The sequence below is a fragment of the Mesocricetus auratus genome, unplaced genomic scaffold, assembly GCF_017639785.1.
Source record: "Mesocricetus auratus isolate SY011 unplaced genomic scaffold, BCM_Maur_2.0 Super-Scaffold_100026, whole genome shotgun sequence".
Lineage (NCBI taxonomy): Eukaryota > Metazoa > Chordata > Mammalia > Rodentia > Cricetidae > Mesocricetus > Mesocricetus auratus.
In genome coordinates, this window is record NW_024429207.1 from 9,060,083 (window position 1) to 9,075,803 (window position 15,721).

The 15,721-nt window shown below is 43.6% G+C and overlaps 1 protein-coding gene across 10 annotated transcripts in view; it reads right to left on the minus strand.

Annotated features, from left to right (window-relative positions):
• The window catches only part of Fat1 (FAT atypical cadherin 1), a 115,756-nt gene that overhangs the window by 13,619 nt on the left and 86,416 nt on the right, over positions 1 to 15,721 (minus strand). For all 10 annotated transcript variants that reach the window (XR_005871179.1, XM_040731895.1, XM_040731889.1 and 7 more), the window contains 11 exons: positions 11,081 to 15,148; positions 10,256 to 10,452; positions 8,446 to 8,599; positions 7,684 to 7,917; positions 6,183 to 6,572; positions 4,587 to 4,801; positions 4,160 to 4,297; positions 2,920 to 3,063; positions 2,200 to 2,397; positions 1,042 to 1,843; positions 318 to 449 (listed from right to left, as the gene is read on the minus strand). Coding sequence is in view for 9 of the 10 variants with exons in the window: in XM_040731895.1 (XP_040587829.1) it covers positions 318 to 449; positions 1,042 to 1,843; positions 2,200 to 2,397; positions 2,920 to 3,063; positions 4,160 to 4,297; positions 4,587 to 4,801; positions 6,183 to 6,572; positions 7,684 to 7,917; positions 8,446 to 8,599; positions 10,256 to 10,452; positions 11,081 to 15,148 (6,672 nt within the window). In the remaining variant the exon portion in view is untranslated. The remainder of the gene's footprint in view (positions 1 to 317; positions 450 to 1,041; positions 1,844 to 2,199; positions 2,398 to 2,919; positions 3,064 to 4,159; positions 4,298 to 4,586; positions 4,802 to 6,182; positions 6,573 to 7,683; positions 7,918 to 8,445; positions 8,600 to 10,255; positions 10,453 to 11,080; positions 15,149 to 15,721) is intronic.

Sequence of the window (15,721 nt, forward strand, 5' to 3'; positions counted from 1 at the left end):
AATGGGCTGGGAACATGTCCTTAATAAGCTAAGCAGAGGAATAAAGCAAGAAGTTGAGGGCTCTGGGAGAAACAGGATTAGAGAAAAAAAGGAATGGAAAAAAAAGAGGATTAGAGAGAAAAAAGGGGAAAAATGAAGCTGGAGGTCATACAGCCACTGATGGGGGGGAGAGGGGGGCTCAGCGACAGCTCAGGGAGTTCCCACCCTCTCTGTTCACCTCTACATTTAGCTTGATGTGACAAACCACCTGCACAATTATCGAAACAGTGTCAGTGATGGATTTACATGAATTCACACTTGGTCACAGGAGTGCTCACCTGGACATTTACCAAACCCGCCCCCGGGACACACACAGCTGTACTTCTCGTCTCTGGGGTCAAGAACACACTCAGTTCCTGCAGGGCATGGATTGTCTTCGCACCCATGGTGGACAGGTGGGCACTTCCCATCTGTGTTTAGAAAAAGGAAAGGAAATAAAAAGGAAAGAAAACAAGAGTAATGAAGGAAAAAAAAACAAGATCACTACCGTTCTTTGTACTTACTTCTCTGTTTATTTTTGTGGCACTGGAGGGTTGAACCTCATGCCTCCTGTCTGCTAGACTAGCACACTTCCACTGGCTTACCTGGCTTACATTTATCTGGAGTCCTTTTTTCATTGTTCTATCGTGAGATGGGATATCATTATGTTGCCCAGGTTGACCTGGACTTACCAGATAGCCTAGAGTGGCTTTGAACTTAAATCCTTCCAAGTAGTTGCGATCATAGGATAGCCCTCTACTATCAGACCTGGCCAAGAAACATTCTCTTTCTAATTAAAACAACAACAAAACATACACAGACACTGTTTAATACAAGGGTGTTTGGCCTGCATATCTGTATGTGCACCTGTGTGTGTACCTGGTGCCCATAAAGGCCAGAAGAGGGCATCCCGGAAGGTAAGCTACTATGTGGGTGTTAGAAATCAAGCCTGAACCCTCTAAGCCATCTCTCTAGTGTCCCTGACTCTTTACCGGTCACTTCCACACACTAACGTGCTCTTACCTTTGCAGAGACACACAGCTGTCCTATGGTGTCGGGGAGTCACAAAGCTCAGCCTGGCTGTGCTGTGAGTGGACATAATGCTTTCATCCACAGACACCTTCTCGTCACAGAACTTCCACGGACAGTCCAGCCCTGCACAGAGCTTCTGGAACACGTCCAGTATCCTCACGCCAATGATCTCCTCAATGTCGGTCACGGAAGAATTGATCTTGTGCAGAAGCTGTTTTGTTGAAACCTGCGTACTACCTGATTTCTCTACAAAGAGTAAGACATCTAGATGCGAGTGTGGCTCGGAGGGCTGCAAGCTGATGATCTGTATGTCATTCTTCCTAACACCCAGGATGTTCCGTAAAGCTCGCTGGAAGTTCCGCCAGTAGTCACCGACGAATTCCTCTGGGGTGAGGTTGGCGAAGCGAATGGCAATGGTGTGGTTCAGCATCTCCTGGGTCACTTGTTGGATATGCACGGTGATGTCAGCCACCGTTGTAAATTTCCCATCTGTTACGCTGACATTAAGAATGTACTGGCCTATATCCAGTTTTCTGTGTGCAATCAGCTTACCCCCCGCGCTGGAAACAGAGAACAGGCCGTCCATGTGGGGATCCAGACTGTATGTCAGTGTGTCGTACACGTCCTGGTCAGTTGCATGGATCTTCCCTATGACCCCACCCGAGTATTCCTCTCCAAAAGCAGTGATGAAAATCTCTAGTGGTAAGATGGCCGGAGGATGGATGCTTTCCTCTATAACCCTAATGTCAATATGTGTCAACGAGGACAGCTGAGGTTTTCCATTATCAGCCACCTACAAAAACAAGAGTCACCTCTGTCATTATTACAACTTCCTGATAAAAATCCACGTGTTTGGCTTATGTTCTACAAGCTTATCAACCGTTTGATAGCCATTTGTCAACAGAAGCCTGCCAAGGAAGAAGAACTGTTCTGTTACTTACTCATGTGGACACTAAGTTCCAGCCCTGCCTATGAAAAAGTAGCCTCAGTGCTACTGAGACAAAACTGGAAGTGCACTCAAAAAAACCAGATTATATTCCCTTTTGTTTCCCCATAACATGTAGGCAAGCTGTCTAAATATACAAAGATGACCACCTGCAGCTGTTCTCTACAAATCCCGGTGAAAGCACGAAGAAAAGGCTGTAATACCTTAACATGCAGAAGGTAATGGTCCTTCTCTTTCCTCTTGATGGCAGCCGCCGTCAGGAGGACCCCGTGCTGGTTCACTTCAAAGGTGTTGTCCTCATTGCCATTGACAATAGTAAAGAAGAAGGGGGGGCCATTGTGAGAAGAGTCCTTGTCCGTAACTACTAGCTTCAGGACGCTGAAACCCACTGGCTTGTTTTCCTGCATAATGTCACACAGAACAAAAAGCTCTCAACACAGCCACGCCTATATGGCTAAGGGACACGTGGGGCTTTCTGATTAACATACAGACACAGACGATACAACCTTACTGCTGATGAACCAAGGAAGAGGGGAGAGAGGTGGAGGCATGAGTGCGAGCATGTTGAGCGAGAAGGAGGGACGATGTCCTAGAGGGGTGGAGAGAGGGAGGATCCGCGGGGTTAGGAGAGGAGTAGCAGGGGAGAGGACAAGGAGGGGAGGAAAAGCAAAGCATCAGAAGATGTGACTATGGAAAGCTCTTCCTAGTTCATCCCAGGACAGCGAGAACAAAGCACAAAAAGGAGTTGATGAAAGCCGACCTGTGTCTTGCCAACACCTCTTCTATACTAAGAGGGAATCCTCTAAATTCATCTTCCCCAGTTTTTAAAAACATGCTCTTTGGGAAGGAAAGCTATGTCAAATGAGGATCTGGGGTCAGTGAAAGATGTAGGAGTCCCCATCCCCCCTCAACTCCCCACTCACCTGGATGATGACACTGTAGTTGTCTCTGGAGAAGAGAGGCGCATTGTCGTTGACGTCAGACACATCGATATTCACTGTGGTCGTGTTGACTCTGGGTGGATTGCCGTTGTCAGAAGCTTGCACCGTAAGTGTATAACCTGAGATCTTTAAGACAGAACATCCATTCATTTGTATAGGCCCAATCGACTGGGAATCGCTGACCTCATTTGCCAAGCCTTTGTCGAGGCAATTCACTAAGATTAAAATGAAAACTCCCAGCCAGTGAGTAAGCGGATTATTTTCTCAACAGAAATAGCTTTCAATAAGAAGCAGATTCTCCGATGTCTCCCATTTGGGTCTCATTAAAGTGCTGGATCTTAAAAAAAATCTTACAGTTCTGTTAGAAATAAAAAGACAAACTATGCAAATGCTAAGAGGAAACCGCTGACCTAGCCCACATGCTGTTACTTTGGTAATACCATAGGTGTCACCTTCCCAAGAGGCTAAATCTTGCTGATCCAGAAAGAGCTGCCTCTCACCCTGTGTGCACACTCCTTTCTAACACCTCAAGATATGCCAGGTCACCGGCACCTTCAATTTCACACTTGGATTACACTTAGTCGTCTAAATCCCTCAAGGTAATATGTGTGGCCTCTTGTAAAAGAAATCATGTCAAGTGAAACAGCTTCCCTCCTGTTATGGTAGCTTTAGAGTAAGCATTGGGAGAAGCCAGGAAGCTGGCCAAGTCTCAGAGTACTATTCTGTAGGACGTCAGTCTAGCTAGGTGTTTCCTTGAGAACTCCACAGGTCACCTCTGTCATCTCATAGTGGATACGAGTATGTTAAAAGAGCCAGGTTCTTTAGTTACAATTACTAAATGTCAGTTAGGTATGGCAAAAGGGACCTGTGATTCCAGCACTCAGAAAGTTGAGGCAAGAGTATTGTGTGAGGCCAGCCTGAACTATACAGCAAGATCCTGCACTAAAAACAGCAGCAGCAGCAGCAGCAATAACAGCAACCCGCCACACTTTACTCTGCCTAACAGTCATGCTTCACAGATTCTTAAGTAACTCAGGGGAACATCTGAAGAGCTGAAACTTTAATCGACTTTCAAATACTTGTTAGCATGTCATTTTCTAAGATGAAGGTTCCTTTTTGGTACTTCACATTATAGCATGCAGATATGAATAGCATGCAGATATGAGCACAATGTTTTAGTGCCTTGCTGACAGTTTAAACCCCCCCTTCCTCCTTTTCTTACCGTTTCCCGGTCTAGGGGCTTGGTTACTTTCACTTCTCCTCTGACGGGGTCAATTGTAAATGGACTTCCTTGGTTACCTTCTATAATCGAGTAGTGGATGTGACTGTTGGAAGGTCCATCAGCGTCATCAGCCATAATCTAGAAAATATCACTCTCATTTAGGTAACGGCCAAGGAAGGGACGGAAGAAACAGCAGTTACTTAAAGCCAATAGTGGGCTCATCAAGGACCGTCTTAATTAGCAGCGGTGAGGACTCTCATGGCCTCACAGGGACTAGGTAAGTGCTCTAGCACTGAACTCCGTCCTCTGGCTGAACAACCGCAGCGACCTAACATATTTTAACCAGAGCAGGTAGCAGACCTAGAATGATTTTACTGACTGCTCCTCTAAGGTGCAGACGGGGCAAGCTGTGAGGGAAAGTACGCACTGTAATGACAGACTGCTCAAGAGCCGCGTCTTCCCCGACCACCGTGGTGTAGGTGTCTTGGCTGAACACTGGGGTGTTATCATTGATGTCTGTGACGTTGATGCTCACAGTCGCCACATCACTTAAGGAGGGCGTGCCTCCGTCAGTGGCTTCCACGGTCAGGTAATATTCATGGGAACTTTCATAATCCAGGTTCTCAATGACAAATATGGCCCCTGTATGGAGAGACAGAATTACTTCCAGGATTCTGATTCCATTTTTTCTTAGTGCACCATCAGTACCTTTAAATATATTTAGTTTTTATTTCAGAACAACCAAACCAAAAACTTTGTACATTTTATGGTTTAATTAAATAATTTAAAATTAGAATTTTTACCCATCCAACATCCTCATTTATTTTCCTTATATTCCTAGTGACGTATAATTTCCTGTCCTGGTCAATAATGTACCTCTGCTTTAAATGGCTACAATGCTTTAAAAATGATGGTAGTCTTATTCCTTCTTTGAGCTAGTTTCCTACAAACTTCAGTTTAATAAACTTTTTTTAAAATTCAATTCAGTGTCTTTTGGTTTCTTTTTTATTGTTATCATTGCCATGCATGTCTTTTAAAAAAAGAAGTGTCTAAGAAAACTCTCCAATTCATATTAATAAACATCCCCTCTTTGAATGATGGGACACATACACATGCTTCTAATACTAGCAGCTAGGCGGCTGCAACAGGAAGACTGTATATTTGAGATCAGCCTGGACAACATACCAAGGTCCCATTTCAATAAATAATGAAATAAAAAAAATCTATTATTGATTTAACACTTATAACACTTCTCTTTGGCTCAACCTAGTCTATCCTACTTGAAATATTAGTACAAAATAGGCATTAGAAATACATTGTAGAATAACATCATTAGACACCTATTCTTCATCAGAAACAGCCACACACGACATTAAACTAGGTGCAGTTCAAAGAGTAACATTTTAGAATGTCCTGAGAGTTAATAGGTATTTCAGACCACAGGCTAACACAACTACACCACTATTCACAAAGCAGGAGTTAGTAGGAGTGGTTGACTCTGGGCTGTAGTAGTGCTGTCTCTGTAAAAATCCAGTCCTTCAATTAGTGAGGCCACTAGCATGGTAAAGAAGTTAACTTTAAAAACTAACAGATTTCTTGTATAGGAACTAAGATCTAAGAGGTCAAAAAGACTGTGACTGGGACAGCCACTCCATATGCCTTTGATACTGGGATAAAGTGAGTAATTACACAAGGTTTACTAGCACTGAGCATCCTACTCTGGCAAACCTGGGACACTGTACATTATCACTAGAGTAGGTGAGAGTCAAAAGTTTCCTACACTGGCTGGCAATTTACAATGGATATGCCAGAACATAGATACTATGTAGAATCAGAGTAGGAAGTTTCCCAAACCACTTTCAATCCCACTTTAAATAATAGAAAGAAAATTTGAGTTTTATCTCGTTAGAGCGTCCACTGACTGGCCACTTGTGACCCATCCCTTAGCATGAAGTGAAGTGAGAGACAGATCCAGACTTCAGTATGGAATGAGGAGGGCTTTCTCGTTCACAGGGAAAGTTACCTGTTTTAGAATCTATGCTGAATTTTCCATGTTCATTTCCACTTATTATTGAGTAGGTGATTTCTGCATTGGCTTCAATATCCCGACTTGCTGCATACACCTGGAGAACTTCTGTTCCGATGAGAATGTCCTCAGACACGGTGGCACCGTACTCACGGTACTCAAACACAGGTGGGTTGTCATTTATATCCAAAACCGACACAACCACAGTGCCGGTAGCTGTCAACTTCCTGGGCAATCCTTGGTCCACGGCTTTCACAGTGAGAGTATACACTGCCTGCTGTTCTCTATCCAAATGCTTTTCTAATTGGATAATTCCAGACGCCTCATTAATGGAGAACTGGCCATCAGCAGAGTCGATCAGTGAGTAGGAGATCTTTCGATTCAGTCCTGTCAAAGCATGAAATTCTATCAGGTTTCACAGCAAGAAATGTAAAAATTTTAAAACGTGGGACTTTTTAAATTGATAAAATGCAAACAGATATGTGTAGATGATCTAAAAAACACACCCTGAATTACAAATGTATAGACTGGAAATAAGATCCACAGATGTCTGACTTTTTAGGCTTTCACTTATACTGCACGGATAGTAGCCGAGACTTTTTCAATGTAATATTTTTTTTATTAATTCCTTGACAATTTCATATGTGCATAATATGTATTTTGATAATATTCACCCCCCACTTCTGGCTCCTCCTAGGTTCCTTCCCATCTTCATATGCTCTTTTCTTTCTTTTTTAAAAAATAATTCACCATGTCTAACTTGTGATGCCTCTTACTCATGGGTATGGAGGCACCCGGGGCCACAGCCTTAAAGAAAACTGACCCCCCTCCATCAGAAGCCATAAACTGTCAACAGCTCCTTAGCTAGGAATAGGGAGGGGGCTCTTTAGCCCCCATCCCCTCCATGCTGGAATCTAAACGTAACTAAAATAAAATCTGTTTGACATTCAGCCTCAGTGACAAAGAATTATTTAAAATGTGACTTAAAAATTCAATGGTAATGACTCAAGAAGATACTTCATTCTCTATTATCAGAATGTTTGAATGCATATACTTATTTTCTTCACAAATACTTTTGAAAATTGGTGAAACTTTATCACTATAGCACCTGCTCGCTTATGTTCCTGTGACACTAGCATCTTTATGGCCGTACTGATTTGCTCACAAAAAGCACCTCAAGGGGCTGAGGAGGAAGTCAGCAAAAACCTAAGCCAGGCCTATGAAGGCCATGAGTGCAATCCCCAGAACTGGGACCAATCAGTTAGCGAAGATAATGACCACAACCTCAGAGATAGCACAGCTACACAGGGTGTAATCGTCAAGACTTCAAGCATTCACGGAAAACAACTCAGTTACTGTTACTACAATACTGAGCTCTACAAAATGCATGAGAACAGAAGATGGTCAAACACATTCCACTGGAGTGTGTTGCACCATGGGGGGTCCCGAAGCCTTCTGCACGGCCCAGCGGAAGAACATCTCCTTGACTCAACGGTACCTGCATCTGCATCAGTGGCCTGCACTCTGGTCAACAGTGTCCCAGGCTCTGTGTTTTCAAACACGGTGATGGTGTATGGATCAGCAGTGAATTCAGGGGCATTATCATTCATGTCTTCCACCGTGAGCACAACAGTAGCTTGACAGGATCGTCCCCCTCCATCGGTGGCCTTGACAAGGAGATTATAAACGGCTTGCTCCTCACGATCAAGGGGGTCTAATGTTCTCAATTCACCTAGAATCAAAGAGAAATGAATGGGGGCCACTGGAGATTTCGGATATGAGAGACGATTATCCATCATCTTTTTTTTCTCCTATAACTACAAAATCTGAACCACAATTCTCATTTGGAGAAAAATAATATCAACAACTACCTTATCAAATTAAAAAGTTTAGAGAGGAAGAAAATATAGATCACTTTCATTATAGAAAATTCCAATTATAAATGGAGGTCCACAAGTTTAATAAACACACTATATAAGTAAAGCAGAAACTTTGAGACACTTAATTTTTTTTCCAAGAAATTGTATTAACTTCCAAATCTTGAAGTCCTTAGTGCAAGTAGATGATACTATGTATGGCTGCTTATTTTTTTACCTTATCCCAACTTTTACACTTTAAGTTGCTGTTTAGATTTCTAAGACGCCATTTCCACAGAACCAATTTTAAAAGAGAAAAATATAATTTCCTGCTTTGTGCAGGACCTCATGTCACCCACATATAGGAAATGCCTAATTAAATTAGCCCCACCTTCTATCCTTACCTGTGTCTGGATTTAGTTTGAACTTTTCTGCACCTGAACCAAATAAAGTATAAGTAATCTCCGCGTTGGACCGGATATCTGCATCTGTGGCAGAGACCTGCATGACCAGCTTCCCAGGAAGGGCGTCTTCAGGAATGGTGTCAGAATATAAAGTCTACAAGACATTAAACAACACTGCTTTAACAGAAGCGCTGAAGGTGCGCAGTGACTGCCAAGGGAATGATGGAAAAGAAATCATTTCATTTTGGCCATGGAAAACGTGGGAAATGACTGAAGCTAATACTCGCAGAGCTTTTAAAGTGATCGCTCCTATAAAACAGACGCAAAAGCAGGGACAAGAGCCTCGTAACAGAACCGGCCCATATCCAAGGGTCTGGCCTGACATTGAATCCACAGGATACAAAATATGATGTGCTGGACAGTTTCATACTTGATTCAAATACGCATGAGGAAATGGGAAGTGGTAGCCAGAGGAAATACATAGCTCTTACATTATATCTACTTAGTTTGAAGCACAGGGGTTCACTGTGTGCAACCAACTGTTCCACACAGAACTAAATAACTGTAGTTAGAAATGCTCTTTGCGGGAAGGGGGGAAAACGGGATAGGTAAGGCTCAGGCACGTTTGCTACCCTGCCTGGTTTCCTCTTTCTTCACATCTGCCGAAGTCCTCACACAGTTGGACACTTGGTTCCAGTTCCAATTATCACGTTAGCCATGCCATAAATAGAACATAAGGGAAAGAGATTATGCTTCCGTTGCATTACTTCTTAGTAAGAGCTTAATACTGAGAGATATATTTTGCAGTTCACAAAACTGGGTATTTTGTAACAGTGATTATTTAAGTGGTTGTGTTCCCAATTATATTACTACCTAAGGTGGAGTGGTATGATATTTAAAAAATATGAATGGGGAAAATGTTTTATATGGGTGTGTGTGTGTGTGTGTGTGTGTGTGTGTGTGTGTGCGCGCTCTAAAAAAAGATGCATACCCCATCACTGTCATCAAATACGGTCATCCAAAAATACAAATACATTTTGGAATTAAGAGCTCATTCCTTAGAAGTTGCACTTCCTCTGATGATGAATTTTGTGCTTAATTCCCTGAGAACTTGTGAAAATTCTCCTCCCTCAGCCAAAAGTGCTGGGATACCAGCTGTGCGCCCGATGCCTGGATCCTCTTCCATGGCTGCTACCACATCCCTGCAAATAAAGCTGGCATCCCCACACCTGCCTTCACTCTTCACACTGCAAGGCTTTCCGTTTCTACTCCCGGTCAGCAGAGTGCTACCTTCTGAAGGCTAAACATAGTGGGCAGTTTTTCATGGCTCAGCTCCAGCTATGGTCTCATGGCCCCAGTTAAACTGAATCCAGCAGTAGCAGGTCATTCCACTGACCTCTTGGTTTCTCTGGTGTGAACAGCCAATGCCTCGGAACGGTCTGTTACAGCACACCTGTGCCGTGCAGGGAAAGCTGCTGGCCAGATGTTTCCCCATCCCCCAAACAACTGCATCCTCAAATGAAGAGACTGTCTGTCTCCATAAAAGTTTAGAGACCATTTTTTAGAGTCAGGAACTAGTCTAAGAGACCCACATTTTGCAGTATTTTAGAGCAAAGTTCTTGGCCAACTTAGCATGCCAAGTAGTCTTGACGCTTTCCCAAGCCCTCTGCATTCAACTCTCCACCACCTCAGCAATAAGCAACTACAACACAGAACATGTGTGAATCACAGCGCCTCAATGGCTGCCCCTATGGGAAGGATGAAAGCGACTCCTACTGATGATGTCCAGTCCCGAGGGAAGCACACCTACCTTCTCACACACTGGACTGTTGTCATTGGCGTCGAGGACTTTCACTTCAACCCTGGCTTTGGAAGAGAAGGTCCCGTCGGTTGCTGTGATGGTCAGAAGGTAACTGTCCTTTTGTTCCCTGTCCAGGGGTTTCTTCACATAGACCTTCCATTCATTTTGTATATTTTCAACAGCAAATTGTCCCAGAGCATCCCCTCCTAGTAAATTAAAGGAGGAAGATGACGGTCAAGGTTGAGTTAGAAAGTGAATTAAATAACCAGGAGGGGGAAAAAAAAACTATACAAAAAAAAAAAAGTATGACATTAAGGCCTAAAAAGGATTAAAACGCTTGAAAGTATAATTCAACTTGATACATGTTAGCTTTTCTTTTGTTTTTGTTCCTCTCGTTTTGTATCATAAGCTGGACTGAATTCCATATGTAGTTTGGGCTAGGCCAGGCTAGCCTCTAAATTATAGAATCCTCTGCCCTCAGTTTCCTTTGAGCTGGGATTATAGGTGTGTGCTATACATATTACTACATATTAGCTTTCCTTTTTATAATAACAAAGTAGCAGCATCAATTCAAATAGGAGATTAAAGTTTATCAAATGGAAAGAGCAATAATTTAGCTTGCAATAAACCAACTTAACAGAATAAGTTATAGGAGTCTTGGCTGAAACATTTTTGCCTCAAGACTTTTAAATTCAGCTTACATGTTATTTCTACCAATTTTAGACATGCTTGACTAAAATCACATCAACTTCCCAAATCCATAAATTCATACCTACCATATTCCACATAATATAGATTTAGTGTCTACTTAACCATTCGTGTCGAGCGTTTTACCTGTTATGTAGTATGTCACTTGTCTGTTAATCTCCTCAGAGTCGGCATCAGTGGTGCTTAAGATGGCGATCACTCCACCTGGAGGGTCGTCCTCACTCACCGTCCCTTTGTAAATCTCAGCTGTGAATCGTGGCGGGCTGTCATTGACGTCAGTGACAGTGACATCCACAATGGCCGTGGAAGACAGCTGAACCTTTTCCCCGTGATCCGATGCAATGACTTTAATCTGGTAACTGGCTCTCTCTTCGTGGTCCAGCTCCTTCAGGGTTGTAATCCAGCCGGTTTCCATGTTAATGGCAAAAGATTCGATGATGTCTGCACCTTGGGACTGATCTAGACTGTACATGACTTGGCCGTTGGTTCCTGAGTCTAGGTCCGACGCCCTGATCTGGATGACTCTACTTCCCCCTGGCAGGTTCTCAACAATAAACGCCTCATATGGATTGGACTCCAAAACTGGGCTGTTATCATTTACATCTTTCACTTGGATACTAACATCTATTGAAGCCACCACCTCATAGTCATCCACAGTGCACCTGGCCAGGATGGAAAACTGATACCACTTAGTGGTCTCATGGTCAAGACTCTTCTCCAGTTTCAGTCTCCCACTCTGCTTGTCAATCACAAAGAACTCATCTCTGTTACTCTCGGGAGTGTTGCCTTTGACTAGGGTGTAAAGAACGGCCCTGCTGTGTTCTACCCGAATGAGGTCAATTTCTGTCCCAATGGGCATGTCTTCTGAAATGGCATAGGTATAAAAGGGCTCTGAGAACCTTGGAAGCTGCATTTCCGGTGGAAGTATCCTAACATAGACGGGAACAACAGATTCTCTGGGCGGAGACCCGTTATCCACAGCTCTAACGAAGAAAGTGAAGAATTCATTCTCTAAGCCGACTAAACTTTCCTTTGTGGTAATTAGGCCAGTCAGTTTGTTAATTTCCAAATTCTCCTTCACACTTTCAGAATCTGCCTCGATGGCGTAGGTGACATCAGCATTGGAGCCCTCATCAGCATCACTTGCAAAGACTTTAACGACTGACGTCCCTTTGGCAGCGCTGGATCCAATGTTCACTTCATACTTGGTCGAGCGAAACTGGGGTGCGTTATCATTGTCATCGGTAAGAATGACATTTACGGTGCAGAAAGCAACTTTCCCTCCAGTATCCTTTGCCATTAAACGGATAGAGATGACTTTTTCTGCGGGGGTCTCTCGATCGAGCTTTTCCAAAGTGAATATCTGCCCTCTGTCGTTCACATAAAACCTGTCTTTAGCAAAGTCATTTACAATATGGTAAGTTATGTGACTGTAAATTCCAGAATCCCTGTCCATTGCCTTCACCTGGACCACCAGGGTATGTAAGGGAGCATTCTCAGCCAGTTCCGCTTCATATTCGTTCTGAAGGAAAACAGGACTGTGCAAATTGCCTCCCATCACAGTCACATGCACCTGAGCCGAACTTCGAAAAACCCCATCAGACACAGAAACATTGAGATTGTAAAACGGCTTCAGGGTGTGTCGGCGCAGGTTTGAGAGCGTGATAATCCCCGTTTCACTGTCGATGACAAAGCTTTTATGATCATTGCCAGACAGAATAGAATATTCTAGCTTGTCTAGGTCTGAACTGTCTGCATCGCAGGCTTTCACGCACATCACAAAATGCCCATGGGCTGCGTGCTCACTAATTTTGGCTTCATAAATCTGTTGTTCAAACAGAGGTGGATTATCATTGAGGTCAGTGACATCCACGGTGACAATCACATCACTGCTCAGTGGGGGCATTCCTCCATCAACAGCCCTTATAAAAACCTTGTGCTGCTGGAACTGTTCATAATCCAAAGCCCTCACTAGTGAAATGAGCCCAGTGTTACTATCTATGTGAAAGTGATCGTGACCTTTGCTATGATTTCCAAACATCTGGTAGGAAATTCCTCTGTTGGGTTCTGAATCAGAATCTGTTGCTTTCACTTGAAGGACAGGTGTTCCAATGACAGCTGCTTCCGACAGGGTTGTGGCGTAAGACTGCTGCACAAACACAGGAGGGTTATCATTGATGTCTTCCACGATGATGTCAACAAACACTTCAGCGTGAGCGCCAGTAAGGGAGTCAGTTGCCCGTATGCTCAGTTTATAGGCTGGGTGGGACTCAAAATCCAGCGGTGCTATGACATTTATCACCCCAGTGTTGAAGTTAATAGTAAACTGACTAAAAGGGTCTCCGTCTGCGATGCTGTAGAACACTTTCAATCCTTCTGGGCTGTTGGCTTGGACGTGGACCACTGGGCTGTGCATCTGGATGTTCTCTGGAATCTCTGCACTGTAGAAAGCCTTTTCAAACACAGGCATGGCTTTGTTCATGACAGAGATGGGAACTAGAACTTCAGCAGAGAAAGCTGGGCTTCCCCCATCCTTGGCAACCACCGTGACAAGGTACTCTTTATTTAACGTGTCATGCTCAAATTGCTTTTTCAGAGAAATGTCGCCAGAGGGGCCGATCTGAAAGTGGTCATGGTGCTCCTTAAGATAGTAGTGTACCTCACCGTTTCTGCCACTGTCTCTGTCGATGGCAGTGACATAGCGAATGACGTGGCCCACCTCGGCATCCACCTTCACGACAGCATAGTAGGGAAGGTTGACAAACACCGGCGCGTTATCATTTTGGTCTTCTATGGTGACTTTCACCACAACATGGGCCACTGCTGACGGCTCATGTTCCTTTGTCACCTCCACCACCACATCAAACGCTTCCTGCTGCTCTCGATCAAATGGTACCCCAGTGGTTGACAGCACGCCCGAAGTGTGGCTGACTTTAAATCTGCGATCCGGGTTGAGGATGCGATAAAACAAAGGCTCATTGATCGGGTTCCCTACAGCAGTAATGACAGCTAATGTTTTGGTTTCTGTGGTGTTCTCTTTCACAACGGCAGAGTAGAAATCTTGGGTAAACTTGAGTGGACTCTCTCTGCTTTCTTTCACATTGATTTTCACAGAGGTCATGCTTGCAAACCTGCCGTCAGAGGCTCGGATGGTTAGCTCATAGCGGCTTCGCAGCTGGGTTGTGTTTTGTATTGTTATTGTGCCCGTCTTGTAGTCCATTGAGAACTTCTCTCCAATGTTGCCTTCGGTGATGGAGTATATTAGCTGTGAGAATGGCCTGGAATCGGCATCTGTGGCATTCACGGTGATGATTTTCACTCCTTTGTATGTTGGCAACAAGAGAGATGCTTCATACAATGGCTTAGAGAAGACAGGAGGGCAGTCATTGATGTCAATTACATGAATAGTCACGTTGGCTGCACACTCAGCAAACAGACGTGGAGTGCCCATGTCGTGCACTTGAACAGTGAAGTGAAAAACATGGGTTTCTTCATAGTCCAGACTCAGTACCGTGTGAATAGCACCGGTGGTAGCATCAATAGCAAAATAGTTGTGCACAGACGGCTCAACGATCTGATAAACGAGCAGAGCATTGGATTCCCTGTCGGCATCCGTTGCTCGAATCACTAGTGGCACATTTCTATCTGTCAGAACCACACTGCTGACTGAAGCTGACTCGCTAACGAATCCTGAATACTCTGTCCGTGTGAAAACTGGTGGGTTGTCGTTCTCATCCTGCATATGCACTATAACAGTTGTATTGGCCGACAAGCCGGCCATGTTGGTCCCTTGTACTGTCAGTGTATAAATGGACAGGGTTTCAAAATCCAAGGCTTTCTGGGTGACGATGCTTCCGGAATGTGGATTGATGTCAAAGGCGTCGCCTATGTTCCCGTCTTTGATCTCATACATCACTGATGACTGACTGTGAGCAGAGACCATCCCAACGAAAGTCCCAATGCCGACGGCTTCGCTGATTTCAACGGAATATTCCTTGGACGTGAACTTTGGGGAGGCATTATCAGCCACAGTGACAGCGACATGCACAGAGGTCATTTCACTCATGGGTGGATTGCCTCGATCTGTAGCTTTGACTATTAAATCATACTCCACTTGGTTACTTCGATCTAATTCTCTGGCAGTTTTTATAGAGCCCAAGATGGGGTCGATTGTAAAAGAATTTCCAATGTTTCCTGGAAGGGCAAGGGAAAAAAAAAAAAGAAATCTATTAGAGAAAAACCCAAAAATGACAGAAATAGCAGAAAAACGGAAAGAGGTATTTAAAACTTACTCCCTGAATTAAATAGAAAAGCAGGAGATATCAACAAGTGAAGGAAACCTTCAACTTACTTCATTTTTACTCGTTTAAACTGTTCAGAATTTTGGCTGTCAAATACGAAAACCATGAAATAGAAAAAAATACTGTTCTGTACCTACAGCCAAAATTCTCTCTGCTGAACTGAAAAATGTGCTGTAAAAACACATGGCTCTCCTCTTGCAAGGCAATTCAGTTAAGGATTTTCCAACAGTGCCTCGAAATCCTGCAGAATGCATCATTTTTTTTTTAAATCACTTACCACTTACACGGGATGTTTTCAATTCACTAAGAAAATTTATACCCCGCTTGAAGAAAACCTTGTAAGTAGTTAGAGAACTGAAAAACAATTTTCTGCAGCCTACCCTACTTGACTAGTTTGGAAGATTTCAACGAATACTCTCTTCTGAACCTTTTCTGAGTTGACTTATCTTCTAGGCAGTGACTCTCG